Raw genomic sequence first — 15,530 nt, 5'->3', positions numbered from 1 at the left:
TTTTTGCCCTGCCAGACAAATTTAGAGATATCTCTTTGCCACCTCCCAAAACACTCCATTTTATCCACTATCTGCAAAGTTTGAAACAGAAACAACATTTTTGGCAATACATTCATCTTGATAACAGCAATACGTCCTGACAAGGAGAGTTTCAATCTTGACCATACATCTAGATCCCTTTTAATTTCAGACCAACATTTTTCATAATTGTCTTTAAATAGATTCCTGTTCTTCGCTGTTATGTTTACCCCTAGGTATCTTACTTTTTTAACCACATTTAATTCTGTCTCTTTCAGAAACCTTTCTGACTCTAAAGGAGTCAAATTTTCCCCCAAAACCTTGGTTTTCTGCTTGTTAAGTTTGAATCCCGCCACCCGACCAAACTGCTGAATCAATTGTAATACCCTTTTCGTACTAGGCTCTGGCTCTTGTAGGGTCAAAACTAGGTCATCTGTAAATGCTTTCAGTTTATATTGTTTCGCTCCGAAGTAGTTGTAGTTTCTGGATCACCTTCAAAGGTAGCCCCACGTAGAGTGCATGGCAGTGGTCCAAGTGGGAGATAAGCAGAGCATGCAGCACTCTGGCGAGACAGTCTGCGGGCAGGGAGGGTCTCATCCTGTGTACCAGATGGAGCTGGTAGACGGCTACCCTGGACACAAAATTGACCTGCGCCTCCATGGACAGCTGTGAGTCCAAAATGACTCCCAGGCTGCACACCTGGTCCTTCAGGAGCACAGTTACCCCATTCAGGACCAGGAAATCCCCCAAACCTGCACCCCCCCCAGTTTCCCAAAAGAGTACTTCTGTCTTGTCAGGATTCAACCTCAATCTCTTAGCCCCTGTCCATCCATCCATCAACCAACTGCCTCCAGGCACTCGCACAGGACCTTCACCGCCTTCACATCTTCTGATTGAAAAGAGAGGTAGAGCTGGGTGTCATCCGCATACTGATGAAAACTCAGCCCAAACCTCCTGATGATCCCTCCCGGTGTTAAAAAGCATGGGGGAGAAGACGGAACCCTGAAGCACCCCACAAGTGAGAGCCCAAAGGTCTGAAGACTCATCCCCCACCACTGCTTTCTGGACTCGGCCCAGGAGGAAGGAGATTAACCACTGTATGACAGTGCCCCCAGCTCCCAGCCCCTCTAGCCGGTCCAGAAGGATGTCGTGGTCGATGGTATCAAAGGCCGCTGAGAGATCCAGCAGAACTAGGAAGCAGCTCTCACCTTAGCCCTCCAGAAATCATGAACCAGCGCGACCAAGGGAATTTCAGTCCCATGGTGAATCCCGACTGGAAGGGATCCAAATGGCCCGCTTCTTCCAGGCGTGCCTGGAGTTGCTCAGCAACCACTCGCTCAATCACCTTGCCCAAGAATGGGAAATGTGAGACTGGGCGATAGCTGGCTATATTGGCCTGGTCGAAAGATATTTTTTTAAAGAGGCGGTTTAATTATTGCCTCTTTCATCGGGTCTGGGAAGGCTCCCTCACAGAGGGAAGCATTCACCACCCTGCAGAGCCCATCACCCATCCCTTCCCGATTCATGTTGATGAGCAAGGAGGCAGGTGGTCAGTTTCACTTGTCCAAGCAGCCTGTCCACATCCTTGGAGGCAACCTGACTAGACGGGACTCTAGCACTCTCCCACCCTGGCCCTGCTCCCATGGTGGAGTCTACCTCTTTCCAAATCTGAGTGACTTTAACTGCAAAAAAACTTTGCCGAATCATTGCAGGAGATCTCAGGGTCCTTTTGAGGCCCCAGTGACGCAGGTGGTTCCACTAAATTGTGAACCACCTGAAAGAGTCTCCTGGTGTGTTTTCTGCAGATGCAATAGAGGCAGTTTAGACAGCCATCGTCACTTGGTAGGCTCGACGTTGAGCTCTAACCCATATCTGGTCAGATTCAGAGTGTGTTTTCTGCCATCGACACTCTAGCCATCTCAGTGATTGTTTCACCCCCATCAGATCCGGGGAAAACCATGGGGCTGTCCAGGCTCCATGCAATCGAAGAGGTCGATTTTGAACCAGGCCATCGATAGCCCGGGTTAACTCCACATTCCAGGGGCCACAAGGAAATCAGCCATCAACATGGGATAAAACATCCCCTCCTCCTTTCTGGAAACCATTTGGATCCATTAAGTACCAGGGGTGGGCCATCCAAATCAGTCCCACCTCCCTACAGAGGGGAAGGGTCGTGGAGAAGTCCAGTTGCACCAGGAAGTGATCCGACCATGACACTTCTTTTGTTTTGGTTTCACTTCGTGTCAGATCACCCACATCCATCCAAGTCGTGGATGGCAGTGGTCTCATGAATCCTTGACCTGGCATTGCACAGCAGCCCCTTCAGGTCACGTGGGTCTCCCTGGCTGATTCCAGTATCCACCCGGTCAAGACCAGACCCGGAGGCAGGGATAGTCCTCAAACAATGACATGGTCTGGTCATAGTGTAACTCCTCCTCCTACCCGTGATCACTGTGATCAAGGGGGTCCCAGTGCTTCCCCCCCCCCGGGGAACCCGCCCCCTGCCATTCTGTTGAATGGGGCCGACTCCCAGACAGCCCTGACCCTCTCACCTAAAGAACAAAACTATACAAACTATACAAAAAAAAAAATATTGACTAATAATAATAAAAACTTTTACGTAACAAAGCATTTGCTTTGTAGGATTGGCAAGAGCTTCTCATTAAGACAGAACTTGGCAGAAGACTAAAGGGTTCCTTCCGATCTCTCAGAGGCTTCCTGAGAGCACAGATGGATGAGCAAGACTCAGCCGGCCCTGGAGCAGGAAGAGGCCATGCCATCCAAACTGGGAGCAGTGGGGGATTCTGGGAAAACTCTGTGCAGAAGATCCTGGGTGAGGAGGACACCCTCCGCTCAGAGGTGCAGAGCCAGCAGTTGAGGCAGTTCTGCTGCCAGGAGGCCAAAGGACCCCGAGAGGTTTGCAGCCGACTCTACCACCTTGACCGTCAGTGGCTGAAGCCAGAAAGGCACACGAAAGCTGAGATGCTGGACCTGGTGATCTTGGAGCAGTTCCTGGCTGTCCTTCCCCCGGAGATGGAGAGCTGGGTGAGGGAATGCGGAGCGGAGACCAGTTCCCAGGCGGTGGCCCTGGCCGAAGGTTTTCTCCTGAGTCAGGCAGAGGAGAGAGAGCAGGTGAGAGAGACTTTCCTCTGGATACTCCCAAGGGGCTCCAAACAGGACGGAGAACATCAAAAAAATGGTCTGCTGATGGCCCATCCTTTTTCTGGGAATGAGATCTAACACCCTTAAAGATTCTGTCTTTGTCATTCTCTTTCTAACATTTCTCACCATTCATTCTCTGTTTTGAATCCTTGTTTCTTTTTCAGGGAAAGGATCATTTTGCAGAAATGGACCTGGATTCCTGTGAGGCAGAGAGGCCTCCGTTGGACACCAGAGAGAGGCCTCTGGGTAAGGAGGAAGGTGGTTTTCTCTGTTTGGTCTCATTCTGTTGCTTTCCCAACTAATCTGTGGGGTTTTAAAATCTTTTTTTGGGGGGGGACGGACACAGTTGGGAACAAGGGTACAAAGGAAGGGAGAAGTATTTCTGCACGACTAACATATGAAATGGGCACAAATGTCCAAATGCACTCAGCAGGTAAGGCTTTCTCAAAGGCCCATCTGTAGATAGAGATGCCCTGTTTCACCTGTGAGAGAAGTAGGCACTCCTGGCATTCTGCTTACATTTTTTCTCTTCCAGGTGACAGAACGATGCCGGCAAAACCTCCTGGTCCACCTTTTCATGGGGGCAGAAGGGGAACAGCGGCTGTGGAACCAGATCAGGTCAGGGGAAGCTCCCTTGTAGGGACAGAGGCCGAAGGATGGAGCAATGTCATGGACTGGTTGGGCACAGAGAAATGGTGGGAGGAAGCAGCTGGGGAGCCAGGAAGGGAAGACCTTTCAGAGCCCAAGGAGTGGAGGTGGAAGAAGGATGAGCAGTGAGAGGGAGAAGAGGGAGAAGTCTGGGAAGAGGAGGTGTCAGAAGCTGAAGGGGCAACAGGGCTTAGTGAGCTGGGAGACTCTGTGGCAGAATGCAGTGCAGAATCAGAGGCAGAAGAGGAAGGAGGCGAGTGGGAGGAGGAAGGTTGAGAGGCAGAGGTGAGTCAGGAGAAGGAGGAGCCACGGGGGGCTCCCTCTCCTTCTCCCAGAAGCCACCCTCCCTGCTTGTCTCTCAGAGCCCAGAGACTTCTGACAATTGAATTGACACTGTTGGATCGCTTGCCAGAAACCCCAGAGAGGAGGGGACTTGGAAAGCTGTGGGGAGTCGGGGGCTTTCACTCTCAGCAATTGATTTCTTGGAGGAAGACCCTTTCATGGAATTCTACTCAATATTGATCCAGAGCAGAACTACAATGTATAGTTAGCAGAGTAAAAACCTAAACACATTGCAGGATTCCCCCGAAATAGACCAGAGGCAATTGTATTTCATTCAGCAGAGCTTTACTGCTACTGTGAAGGCATAATGTTCCCAAATCCAAAACGTTCAGGATTGGCCCTGTGCATAAGAAATCCAGTTGCAGCATACTTAGCTGAAATTTACCACAACCTAGGACTTGCTGATCAGAAGGTTGGCGGTTTCGAATCCCCACAACAGGGTGAGCTCCCGTTGCTCGGTCCCTGCTCCTGCCAACCTAGCAGTTCGAAAGCACGTCAAAGTGCAAGTAGATAAATAGATACCGCTGTGGTGGGAAGGTAAATGGCATTTCCGGGCGCTGCTCTGGTTTCACCAGAAGTGGCTTAGTCATGCTGGCCACATGACCCGGAAGCTGTATGCCGGCTCCTTCGGCCAATAAAGCGAGATGAGCGTTGCAACGCCAGAGTCGGCCACAACTGGACCTAATGGTCAGAGGTCGCTTTACCTTTAGGGAATTCTGCTGGCCCAAAATTAAGGAGGATACCACAGAATACGCGAGGGGGTGCAAAGTCTGTCAGACAGCCAAAGGGCAAAGGGCAGCCCCAGCCAGGCTGTTACAACCGTTACCCACCCCAAGTAAACCGTGGGAAGTGGTATCCATGGATTTTTTCACCAACTTGCCAGTGTCACAGGAACCCCCCCCCCCCCGGTTATTTGGGTGGTGGTAGAGGTGCTGACAAAGATGGCGCATTTTGTACCTTGCTCTAAGATACCTTCCAGAAAGGAGACAGCAGGGTTGTTCGTGGATCATGTGTTTAAGTTGCACGGTATGCCATCAAGGCTAATCACAGATTGTGGAAGTCAGTTTACTTCGCATTTCTGGAGGAAGTTGATGCAGTTGTTAGGGGTGGAGGTTAGCCTGACTTCAGCTAGGAATCCACAGAGAAACCGAGAGTCAGAAAGGACCAAGGCCACCCTGCAGCAATACTTGAGGTGCTGTACATGCTACCATCAAGATGATTGGGTAGAGAAGCTGAGCCTGGCCGAGTTTGCACACAACAATGCGGTCCACGCATCCGCGGGCGTGGCCCCCTTTGTGGCGAACTATGGTGTGCATCCCAGGGCCTTTCTGGGTAGGGAAGAGGTGCTGTCAGTACCAGCAGCTGAGGAGTCTGTGGAGTAAATGGAGTACTTGCATGAGATATTGAAAGACAGCCTGGAAGCATCAAAGGCAGGTTACAAAAGGATCTCGGACGCACAAAGGCGGGAGGGAGAGAAAATCCAGGTAGGAGACCAGGTGTGGTTGTCCTCAAAGGGGTTGCTGTTCAAAGGGAGGCGCATGAAGCTAGAGCCTCGGAGGCTGGGGCTGTTTAAGGGGGTGCAGGAGATTAATCTGGTGTCCTTTAGGCTCCAGTTCTTTGCTGTCCCCCTTTATTCCAGCACACAGGTACCAGGGGGAGAGGAAGGAACCTCCACCCCCCTTAAGCTGGTAGAAGGGGAGCAGGAGTACAAGGGTGGATTCTTCCATCTGGGAAACTGGGATGCTTGCGTAGGCAGAATGATTAGAAAAACACCAACTGGAGTACCACCTATTTACAAAACATGACTGCTCCAGTCACCAGTCTAGCTGCCGCATTCTGGATTAGTTGTAGTTTCCGGGTCACCTTCAAAGGTAGTCCCAGGTAGAGCGCATGGCAGTAGTCCAAGCAGGAGATAACTAGAGCATGCATCACTCTGGCAAGACAGTCCGCGGGCAGGGAGGGTCTCATCCTGCATACCAGATGGAGCTGGTAGACAGCACCCCTGGACACAGAATTGACCTACGCCTCCATGGACAGCTGTGAGGCCGAAATGACTCCCAGGCTGTACAGCTGGTCCTTCAGGGGCACAGTTGCCCCATTCAGGACCAGGGAGTCCAAAACACCCGCCTGCTTCCTGTCCCCCCAAAACAGTACTTCTGTCTTGTCAGGATTCGACCTCAATCTGTTAGCCACCATCCATCCACCAACCAACCGCCTCCAGGCACTCACACAGGACCTTCACCGCCTTCACTGGTTCTGATTTGAAAGAGAGGTAGAGCTGGGTATCATCCGCATATTGATCAACACCCAGCCCAAACCCCCTGATGATCTCTCCCAGCGGCTGTATTAACAGAAAGGAAAGAACAGAGCATTGTGTAGCAGATCATATTTCTGCTGTCTCAGAGGAGGACATTTCCCTTTTTCTTTTAGGGTCCAGTGTGCTTTGAAGACGTCGCTGTCCGTTTCACGGACGAGGAGTGGGCATTGCTGGATCCTGACCAGAGAGCTCTGCATAAGGACGTCATGGAGAAGAATCGTGGGATCGTGGCCTCTCTTGGTAAGTCTCCCTGTGGGATTGTACTATCTGTCTGGAAATTCAAAAAATACCTTTATGTGATTTCCCCAGAGCTCAACAGCGCCCCCTCCAACACCTGGGAACCAACACACCCACAAAAAACCTTGAACAGCAAATTCCAGTATTTTCTGTGAACCATCTTCCTCCAGTTCTGCCTTTTTATACCACGATTCGGCTGGTCTGAACTGGCCAGACATCTTAAATGTCACCTTCAGAGTTGTTCGGAAAGATAAGTAGCTTCTGGAATCAGTGTAGCACCAGTGGAGAAGGGGGGCAGATGGGGGAATCGGCGAGGCAGTCCCATGACTCCTTGACGGAGACCAGCGGGGAGAGCACGGGTCCTCCGCTGCCCAGACCCTCCTTGCGCAGAAGGCTTCCGCGCAGGGAGAGTAGGAGGAGACTAGGTGTCAAGGAGCTTCTTTGCTGGAAGAAGTTCAAAAAACGCCCACTGACGGATTCTGCCAGCGATTGAGACAGCCACGGGTGAGTGCATGCCCAGACAGAAGAGGTTCAGTCAGGCAACCCAGCCAGGTGTGGCACCGGTTTACGCACGAGCACCCCCTAGAACCATTACAATCATCATGTTATATACAAATGTTCTCCCTTCCATCCTCAGGACTTCCTTCAACTCCCCCTCTACTGAGTTATTTAGTTTTATTTATTGTGTCCTGCTCTATATAAAAGTAAATTCCCTTACCATTTCTCTAATTTTTCTCTTACTATAATAAAGTTGTGAACGTTTATTCAGACCCTGCCAGTTGTTGTTTCTGTAAATAACCTGTAAATGGTTCCCAAACTTTTAAAATCCTTTTTCTCCTTCTCTTGTAGTTTATCTGTTAGCTTAGCCAATTCTGCATAATTCATCAGTTTTTCTTACCATTGTTCTTTTGATGGTATTTCTTCCATCTTCCAATTTTGTGCAGTCAAGATATTTGCCACTGTTGTAGCATACATAAATAATGTCCATTTTTCTTTTGGCAGCTCTTGATTTGAGATACCTAACAGAAAGGCTTCAGGCTGTTTACCAAAGCTCATTTTAAACATTTTTTTCAGTTCATTATATATCATTTCCCAATATTTTTTAATGCATTTGCATTCCCACCACATATGATAAAATGTTCCTTCCTTTTCTTTACATCTCCAGCATCTCTTATTTTCTTTCTGAAACATCTTTGCCATTCTCACTGGTGTGATATACCGTCTATACATCATTTTCATGTAATTCTCTCTTAATAATATAAAATCTGTAAATTTTATATCAATTTTCCACAATTTCCCCCAACTTTCAAATTGAATGTTGTGTCTCACATCCTGAGCACATTTAAACATGACTGATTTAACCTCTTCATCTTTGGTTTCCCACTCTAATAAAACACTATATGCTTTTTTAAACAAAATTGGATAAAGTTGGAAAAAGAAGAAGAATCCTCAATCTTCTAATTTCTTCATTACTGTAGCCTTTTTCACTTAATAGTACTATTTTACATCGCTTCTGGGTGTCTGGTCAACTCTTTGTGCCATTTCTTTAATTTTATTATGTTTTACAAACTCACTAAATGAAAAAAACACCAAATAAGCAACGAACGTGATAGACATCACGTAACACGCTGACAAAAGTCAACCTAAGCAAGTTGTGTTTCCTTTTTCTAGTTATTTGGCTGTGACTTTTGGTAGAATACAGACTAAATTATCCTTACATTGATACATAATTTGTGGTATTACTCCAAACGAAGTGGTGTTACGAACCATAAAACATCTGAAATAAGCTTTTTCCCCCCAAAAGGCTTCCACAGTTTTGGCCTCTACTGTATATCAAACAAATCAACATTCAACAATCCATCCGAATATATTACTAAAAATGTTGGTTAATGACAACCAACAAAGGCAATGAACAAAGACCCAACACCCTTCAGTTCTTCTTGATTTGTGCATGAGGTTCTAATCCCTTTATTGTCCCCATTGCAGATTTTGATGAATTGGAAATCAAGAACAAGGGTGACCATGACAAAACCCCCGGAGAGGAGAAGCCATGCAAAAATTTGGAGTATGGAGAGAGCTGCAGTCAGAGCTCCCATTCCACTTCCCAACAAAGAATTCTCATTGGAAAGAAACCCTATCAGTGCGTGGAATGTGGAAAGAGCTTTAGCCAGAGAGGCCATCTCACTAATCATCACAGAATTCATACAGGGGAGAAACCCTATCAGTGCGTGGAATGTGGAAAGAGCTTTAGTCACAGCTCCAGTCTCACTAATCATCACAGAATTCATACAGGGGAGAAACCCTATCAGTGCGTGGAATGTGGAAAGAGCTTCAGTCAGAGCTCCCATCTCAGTTACCATCAGAAAATTCATACAGGAGAGAAACCCTATCAGTGCTTTGAATGTGGAAAGAGCTTCAGGGAGAGTTCCAGTCTCACTAAGCATAAGAGAATTCATACAGGGGAGAAACCCTATCAGTGCGTGGAATGTGGAAAGAGCTTCAATAAGAACTTCAATCTTACTTCCCATCAGAGAATTCATACAGGGGAGAAACCCTATCAGTGTGTGGAATGTGGAAAGAGCTTCAGGGAGAGCTCCAGTCTCACTAAGCATCAGAGAATTCATGCAGGGGAGAAACCCTATCAGTGTGGGCAATGTGGAAAGAGCTTCAGGGAGAGCTCCAGTCTCACTAAGCATCAGAGAATTCATGCAGGGGAGAAACACTATCAGTGTGGGGAATGTGGAAAGAGCTTCAATAAGAACTCCAATCTCACTTCCCATCAGAGAATTCATACAGGGGAGAAACCCTATCAGTGTGTGGAATGTGGAAAGAGCTTTAGTCAGAGCTCCTCTCTCACTTCCCATCAGAGAATTCATACAGGGGAGAAACCCTATCAGTGTGGGCAATGTGGAAAGAGCTTCAGTCACAGCTCTGCTGTCACTAAGCATCAGAGAATTCATAGAGGGGAGAAACCCTATCAGTGTGTGGAATGTGGAAAGAGCTTCAGTATGAGCTCCAGTCTCACTTCCCATCAAAGAATTCATACAGGGGAGAAACCCTATCAGTGCATGGAATGTGGAAAAAGCTTCAGGAAGAGCTTCATGCAAAGGTTGGAAAAACCATTATCCAGCTTTAGGAGCCAGGCAAATCCGCACCTTGTTAACCAGGCCTTTTGCTGATTGACATCTAATGCCCTCTTAAAATGTGGTAGTGAGGGGGGTTACAGATGTGCATTTTGTGTTTTTATGTTGTCTTTTTATGTTGTAACCGTCCTGAGACATGTGGGAACAGGAGTCAACTCTTAGAGGCTGATGGGTTTTTGCCCCCCCCCCCCCAATAATATAGTCATACCTTTTTTTACATTTGCTTCAGGTTACATCTTTTCAGGTTGCATCCTGCAACAACCCGGAAGTACCGGAAAGGGTTACTTCCGGGTTTCACCGCTCGCCATGCGCAGACGTGCAAAATGATGTCATGTGCAGATGTGGCGACTTGTGACCTTTGCATGCGCAGACACGGGTTGTGTTCCTTTCAGGTTGCAAATGGGGCTCCAGAACAGATCCCGTTCGCAACCAGAAGTCCAACTGTATTTGATGGAGAAACCCCCAGTTGGTACATGTTGCCATTCCAATGGTGTGCATGCATCATGTGATTGATTGTGCTAGGCAGGCCTTACCTGGCCCCCCACCCATATTTTATTCAAGTTGGCACCACAGAGTTGGGTGGTATACAAATTAAATAAATACATAAATCGCCTTCCTTTGCACATGTTCCAGCTTGTCAATATCCTTATTTATTATCATTTTTTTAAATTTATGTACCCTTCATCTGAAGATTTTACAACATAACCATACTGGATGAAAGCATGGCTTTCTCAAAAACAAGTCAAGCCCGAGAAATCTCTCCTCCCCCTTTTTTTTGGATGGAGTTACAAACTTTGTTGATCAGGGAAGAAGGCTTTTGACAAAGTCCCCCGTGAAATTTTGGCAGGAAGCTGGTAAAATGTGGGCTCAACGAAGTAACTTTTGGGGGATTTGACTAACCGAACCCAAAGAGGACTCCTTCATGGTTCCTCGTCATCCTGGATAAAAGTGACGAGGGGTGCTGCAGGGTTCTGTCCTGGGCCCGTTGTTGTTCAACGTCTTTATAAATGACTTGGATGAAGGACCTGAGAGGGATACTCATTACATTTGCAGATGACACAAAACAGGGAGCAGAGGTCAACACAATAATCTTTATTGTCATTATCCCATGTCGCAGAAGGCAGAATCAGATCAAGGACATGAATTTTGTTGTTTAGTCATTTAGTCGTGTCCGCCTCTTCGTGACCCCCTGGACCAGAGCATGCCAGGCACTCCTGTCTTCCACTGCCTCCTGCAGTTTGGTCAGACTCATGTTTGTAGCTTCGAGAACACTGTCCAACCATCTCGTCCTCTGTCGTCCCCTTCTCCTTGTGCCCTCCATCTTTCCCAGCATCAGGGTCTTTTCCAGGGAGTCTTTTCTTCTCATGAGGTGGCCAAAGTCTTGGTGCCTCAGCTTCAGGATCTGTCCTTCCAGTGACCACTCAGGGGTGATTTCCTTCAGAATGGAGAGGGTTGATCTTTTTTTTAAAAAAAATAATATTTATTCAAATTTTAAAGATTACAAAGAGAAAAAAGAAAAATAAAAAAGACAGAAAAAATACAAACAATTAAAAAAGAACAGATCAAACCTTTACATAGCTTTCTTTCCTTTGCTTATTTCCTTGACCTCCTCACACCTCCCATTTTTGTATTCTAATTCAATTTGTTATTTCAGCAAATCCTTCCAACCTTGTTTTTTTCTTAATAATTTGTCTTAATATACTATAATTTTACATTCTCTCTTTCACCAATTCATTTTTACTTAATCCTTTATGTCATTTCTGCTAAAACCACATAATTTTCTTTTCCCAACATCTTTCTAACAATCCTTAATTTTGCAATATTTTTGAAGATAAACTTTAATTTTTTTCCAATCTTCTTCCACTGACTCTTCTCCTTGGTCCCGGATTCTGCCAGTCATCTCAGCCAGTTCCATGTATTCCATCACCTTCATCTGCCATTCTTCCCGGGTGGGTAGATCTTCTGTTTTCCAATACTTTGCAATGAGTATTCTTGCTGCTGTTGTGGCGTACATAAAAAAAATTCTATCCTCCTTTCTCACCAATTGGCCGACCATGCCCAAGAGAAAGGCCTCTGGTTTCTTCTGGAAGGTATATTTAAATACCTTTTTCATTTCATTATAGATCATCTCCCAGAAGGTCTTAATCTTTGGGCATGTCCACCAAAGGTGAAAGAATGTACCTTCAATCTCTTTACATTTCCAACATTTATTATCGGGCAAGTGATAAATTTTTGCAAGCTTGACTGGTGTCAAGTACCACCTGTAAATCATTTTCATTATATTCTCTCTTGAGGGTTGATCTTCTTGCAGTCCATGGGACTCTCAAGAGTCTCCTCCAGCACCAGAATTCAAAAGCATCAATTCTTCGGCGATTAGCCTTCTTTATGGTCCAGCTCTCACTTCCATACATCACTACTGGGAAAACCATGGCTTTAACTATACGGACCTTTGTTGGCAAGGTGATGTCTCTGCTTTTTAAGATGCTGTCTAGGTTTACCATCGCCTTTCTCCCAAGAAGCAGGCGTCTTTTAATTTCGGATGAATAGTACCACTATATTCATGTCCACTAATAGGACATGAATAGTACCACTTTATTCTGCCTTGGTCTGGCCCAACGTAGAATACTGTGTTCAATCTGGGCACCACAATTTTAAGTATAAAGAAGGTGGAACACAATCCATATTCCTTTTATAACACATGGCCAATGGTTATTGAATACATAAATTGTGAAGACTGTTGCAGGAATCCACCCAGCACTCATGGGTAAAGGTGGCCTGATCTTTTTTAAAATAATCAAATGAAACTTTACACATGGCAGGATGAAAATCTGCAATTCCATCAGATAAGTTATTTGTTGTTTACTGTTGTAACCTTTGCTTTCTTTAAAATTATCTTTTATATCATGAAAATTGAAGTGAAGGACATGAGGCAGGAGCTGATAATGCAGGTGAGCTGTGCACATGTGAGCTGCAAGCAAGCTGCCGGCCAGCTCTGTGGAGGCTCCTTTTATTGACACAATATGCAAACCCAGGCAGATACATTTTGGGCTGTGACTTTACACATCTTCAAGTCCCGAGATCGTGGGGTGGTACAAAGCTATTTTGGCACCTGTTTCCACCGCGTCCTTTTCCCCTTGCACAGTGTATGACGAAGGAGACACAAAGGTTACAGACAGGACATGGCAGAGTACTGAGACCGCAAAAGGTTAGACAGAGGGCAAGATGTTCAGACAGCTGTGGCTTTATCTGTGGAGGGGAGTGTGCCCCACACCCAGCAATCATTTCTACAAAAATAAAAGCAATTTTTAAAAAAAGGAGGTGGGGAAATCATGTGTACTATTCTACAGATCTTGCATGTGTTTTATGTTATTTGCAGACTGTAACTCCCAGTGATTTCACATTATCGATGGGTTTCTTTGTATTCAGCACACATGATTGCAGGTGAGACTGAATAAAAGACTTCCTAGGAAATTCCCTTTGACCGCTTCTGTATTGTTTCAAATGTGACTTCACTTACAGATAATGACAAATCATATTTATTGCTGACAAATCACACCACAGTAAGCTCATTAATCTCAAACCCTGCGCTGAACATGAGCAGCTGCTTTCTTCCCATTTCTTAGGTGGAAATAACTATAAGGAAGAAGGGAGATAGACCCTTTTCCTCAACCTTTGGGGGTCTGAGGGCTTCATTTCACCCCTTAGTCCTGCTCCTGAAAGCTTGGCAGATGTGGAGTATTTGCTCACACATTGTCATGACTTAAAGATCAACATTTTTTTAAAAATGGTATTGCAGTACTAAAAAGGCTCAAGAACGCCATTCCTGTAGTAGCTTGAATTAACAATTAAGCATTTCTGCAAGGGGAAATGATATACAGTGGTACCTCGGGTTACATACGCTTCAGGTTACAGCCTCCGCTAACCCAGAAATAGTACCTCGGGTTAAGAACTTTGCTTCAGGTTATGAACAGTTTAAGGTTAAGAACGGACCTCCAGAATGAATTAAGTACTTAACCCGAGGTACCACTGTACTTGTGTATGTTTGTATAGCACCATGCATAAGAAAGTATTGGTCACTCACAATGAGAATAGGATTCCTGCATTGCTGGGGTGAGACTAGATGACCAGGGATCCCCTTCTATCCCTCCCACTCATGCCTGCTGAGGTAAAGGTATCCTGGGGGGGGGGGGGTCCTGTCACAGCCCTGCGACCTGCTGTTAATAAAGTGTGTGCCCAAAGACTGGTGAAATCATGTACAACCTCGAAGGTGAAAGAATGGTGTAAAATATGAGACTGTACTCTACAAATGAAAGAAACGCAATACTAATGAAATGAGGCAACCACACAGTGAGTGTAACCGAATGAAGGACTTGTGTGTCTCCGGGCCAAATTGTTGCCCTCAGGAGAGGGAGACCAGGAACCCCCCAAGCAGGACATAGAGAGTCAGTCCCCCCCCCCTCGGACACCCAGAAGGGCCAGCAGGGCCAGGAAGAGAGCAGCTTCCCCTGCCTCCCCCTCTCCCCCCCCCAACAACTCTCCCAGGCCGGCTTCTTCCTCCGCCTCCGGCGGCACCGGACGGAGGGAGATGCTCAGAGCCCAGCCAAGAGCCAAAGGCCCCCCCAAAAAAGGGACCGAGGGAGATGCTCAGAGCCCAGCCAAGAGCCAAAGGCCCCCCCAAGGGACCAAGGGAGATGCTCAGAGCTCAGCCAAGAGCCAAAGGCCCCCCCAAAAAAGGGACCGAGGGAGATGCTCAGAGCCCAGCCAAGAGCCAAAGCCCCCCCCCAAAAGGGACCGAGGGAGATGCTCAGAGCCCAGCCAAGAGCCACAGGTCCCCCCAAAAAGGGACCGAGGGAGATGCTCAGAGCCCAGCCAAGAGCCAAAGGCCCCCCAAAAAGGGACCGAGGGAGATGCTCAGAGCCCAGCCAAGAGCCAAAGGCCCCCCCAAAAAAGGGACCGAGGGAGATGCTCAGAGCCCAGCCAAGAGCCAAAGGCCCCCCCAAGGGACCAAGGGAGATGCTCAGAGCTCAGCCAAGAGCCAAAGGCCCCCCCAAAAAAGGGACCGAGGGAGATGCTCAGAGCCCAGCCAAGAGCCAAAGCCCCCCCCCAAAAGGGACCGAGGGAGATGCTCAGAGCCCAGCCAAGAGCCACAGGTCCCCCCAAAAAGGGACCGAGGGAGATGCTCAGAGCCCAGCCAAGAGCCAAAGGCCCCCCAAAAAGGGACCGAGGGAGATGCTCAGAGCCCAGCCAAGAGCCAAAGGCCCCCCCAAAAAAGGGACCGAGGGAGATGCTCAGAGCCCAGCCAAGAGCCAAAGCCCTCCCCCCAAAGGGACCGAGGGAGATGCTCAGAGCCCAGCCAAGAGCCAAAGCCCCCCCCCAAAAAAGGGACCGAGGGAGATGCTCAGAGCCCAGCCAAGAGCCAAAGGCCCCCCCAAAAAAGGGACCGAGGGAGATTCTCAGAGCCCAGCCAAGAGCCAAAGGCCCCCCCAAAAGGGACTGAGGGAAATGCTCAGAGCCCAGCCTAGAGCCAAAGGCCCCCCCAAAGGGACCGAGGGAGATGCTCAGAGCCCAGCCAAGAGCCAAAGGCCCCCCCCCAAAAAGGGACCAAGGGAGATGCTCAGAGCCCAGCCAAGAGCCAAAGGCCCCCCCAAGGGACCAAGGGAGAT

At 47.5% G+C, this 15,530-nt stretch overlaps 2 protein-coding genes across 2 annotated transcripts in view; both read left to right on the top strand.

Annotated features, from left to right (window-relative positions):
- LOC310843307 (uncharacterized protein) overlaps positions 1-15,530 on the top strand; it is a 154,944-nt gene that overhangs the window by 32,775 nt on the left and 106,639 nt on the right. Inside the window, exon 2 of the mRNA XM_083736439.1 lies at positions 2,662-3,150. Coding sequence (XP_083592565.1) covers positions 2,662-3,150 — 489 coding nt within the window. The remainder of the gene's footprint in view (positions 1-2,661; positions 3,151-15,530) is intronic.
- Positions 5,553-10,725, top strand: LOC310842806 (uncharacterized protein; the record flags this gene model as incomplete). Its single annotated transcript, XM_083734945.1, has 4 exons — positions 5,553-5,654; positions 6,601-6,727; positions 8,711-9,322; positions 10,715-10,725. 4 exons carry the CDS (start codon positions 5,553-5,555, stop codon positions 10,723-10,725), a joined length of 852 nt encoding a protein of 283 aa, XP_083591071.1.

This window comes from Podarcis gaigeae, assembly GCF_964106915.1.
Source record: "Podarcis gaigeae genome assembly, chromosome: 4".
NCBI classification, from domain to species: Eukaryota; Metazoa; Chordata; class Lepidosauria; order Squamata; family Lacertidae; genus Podarcis; species Podarcis gaigeae.
Note: the sequence above shows the minus strand (reverse complement) of the source record. Positions and strands in the feature narration are given on the sequence as shown.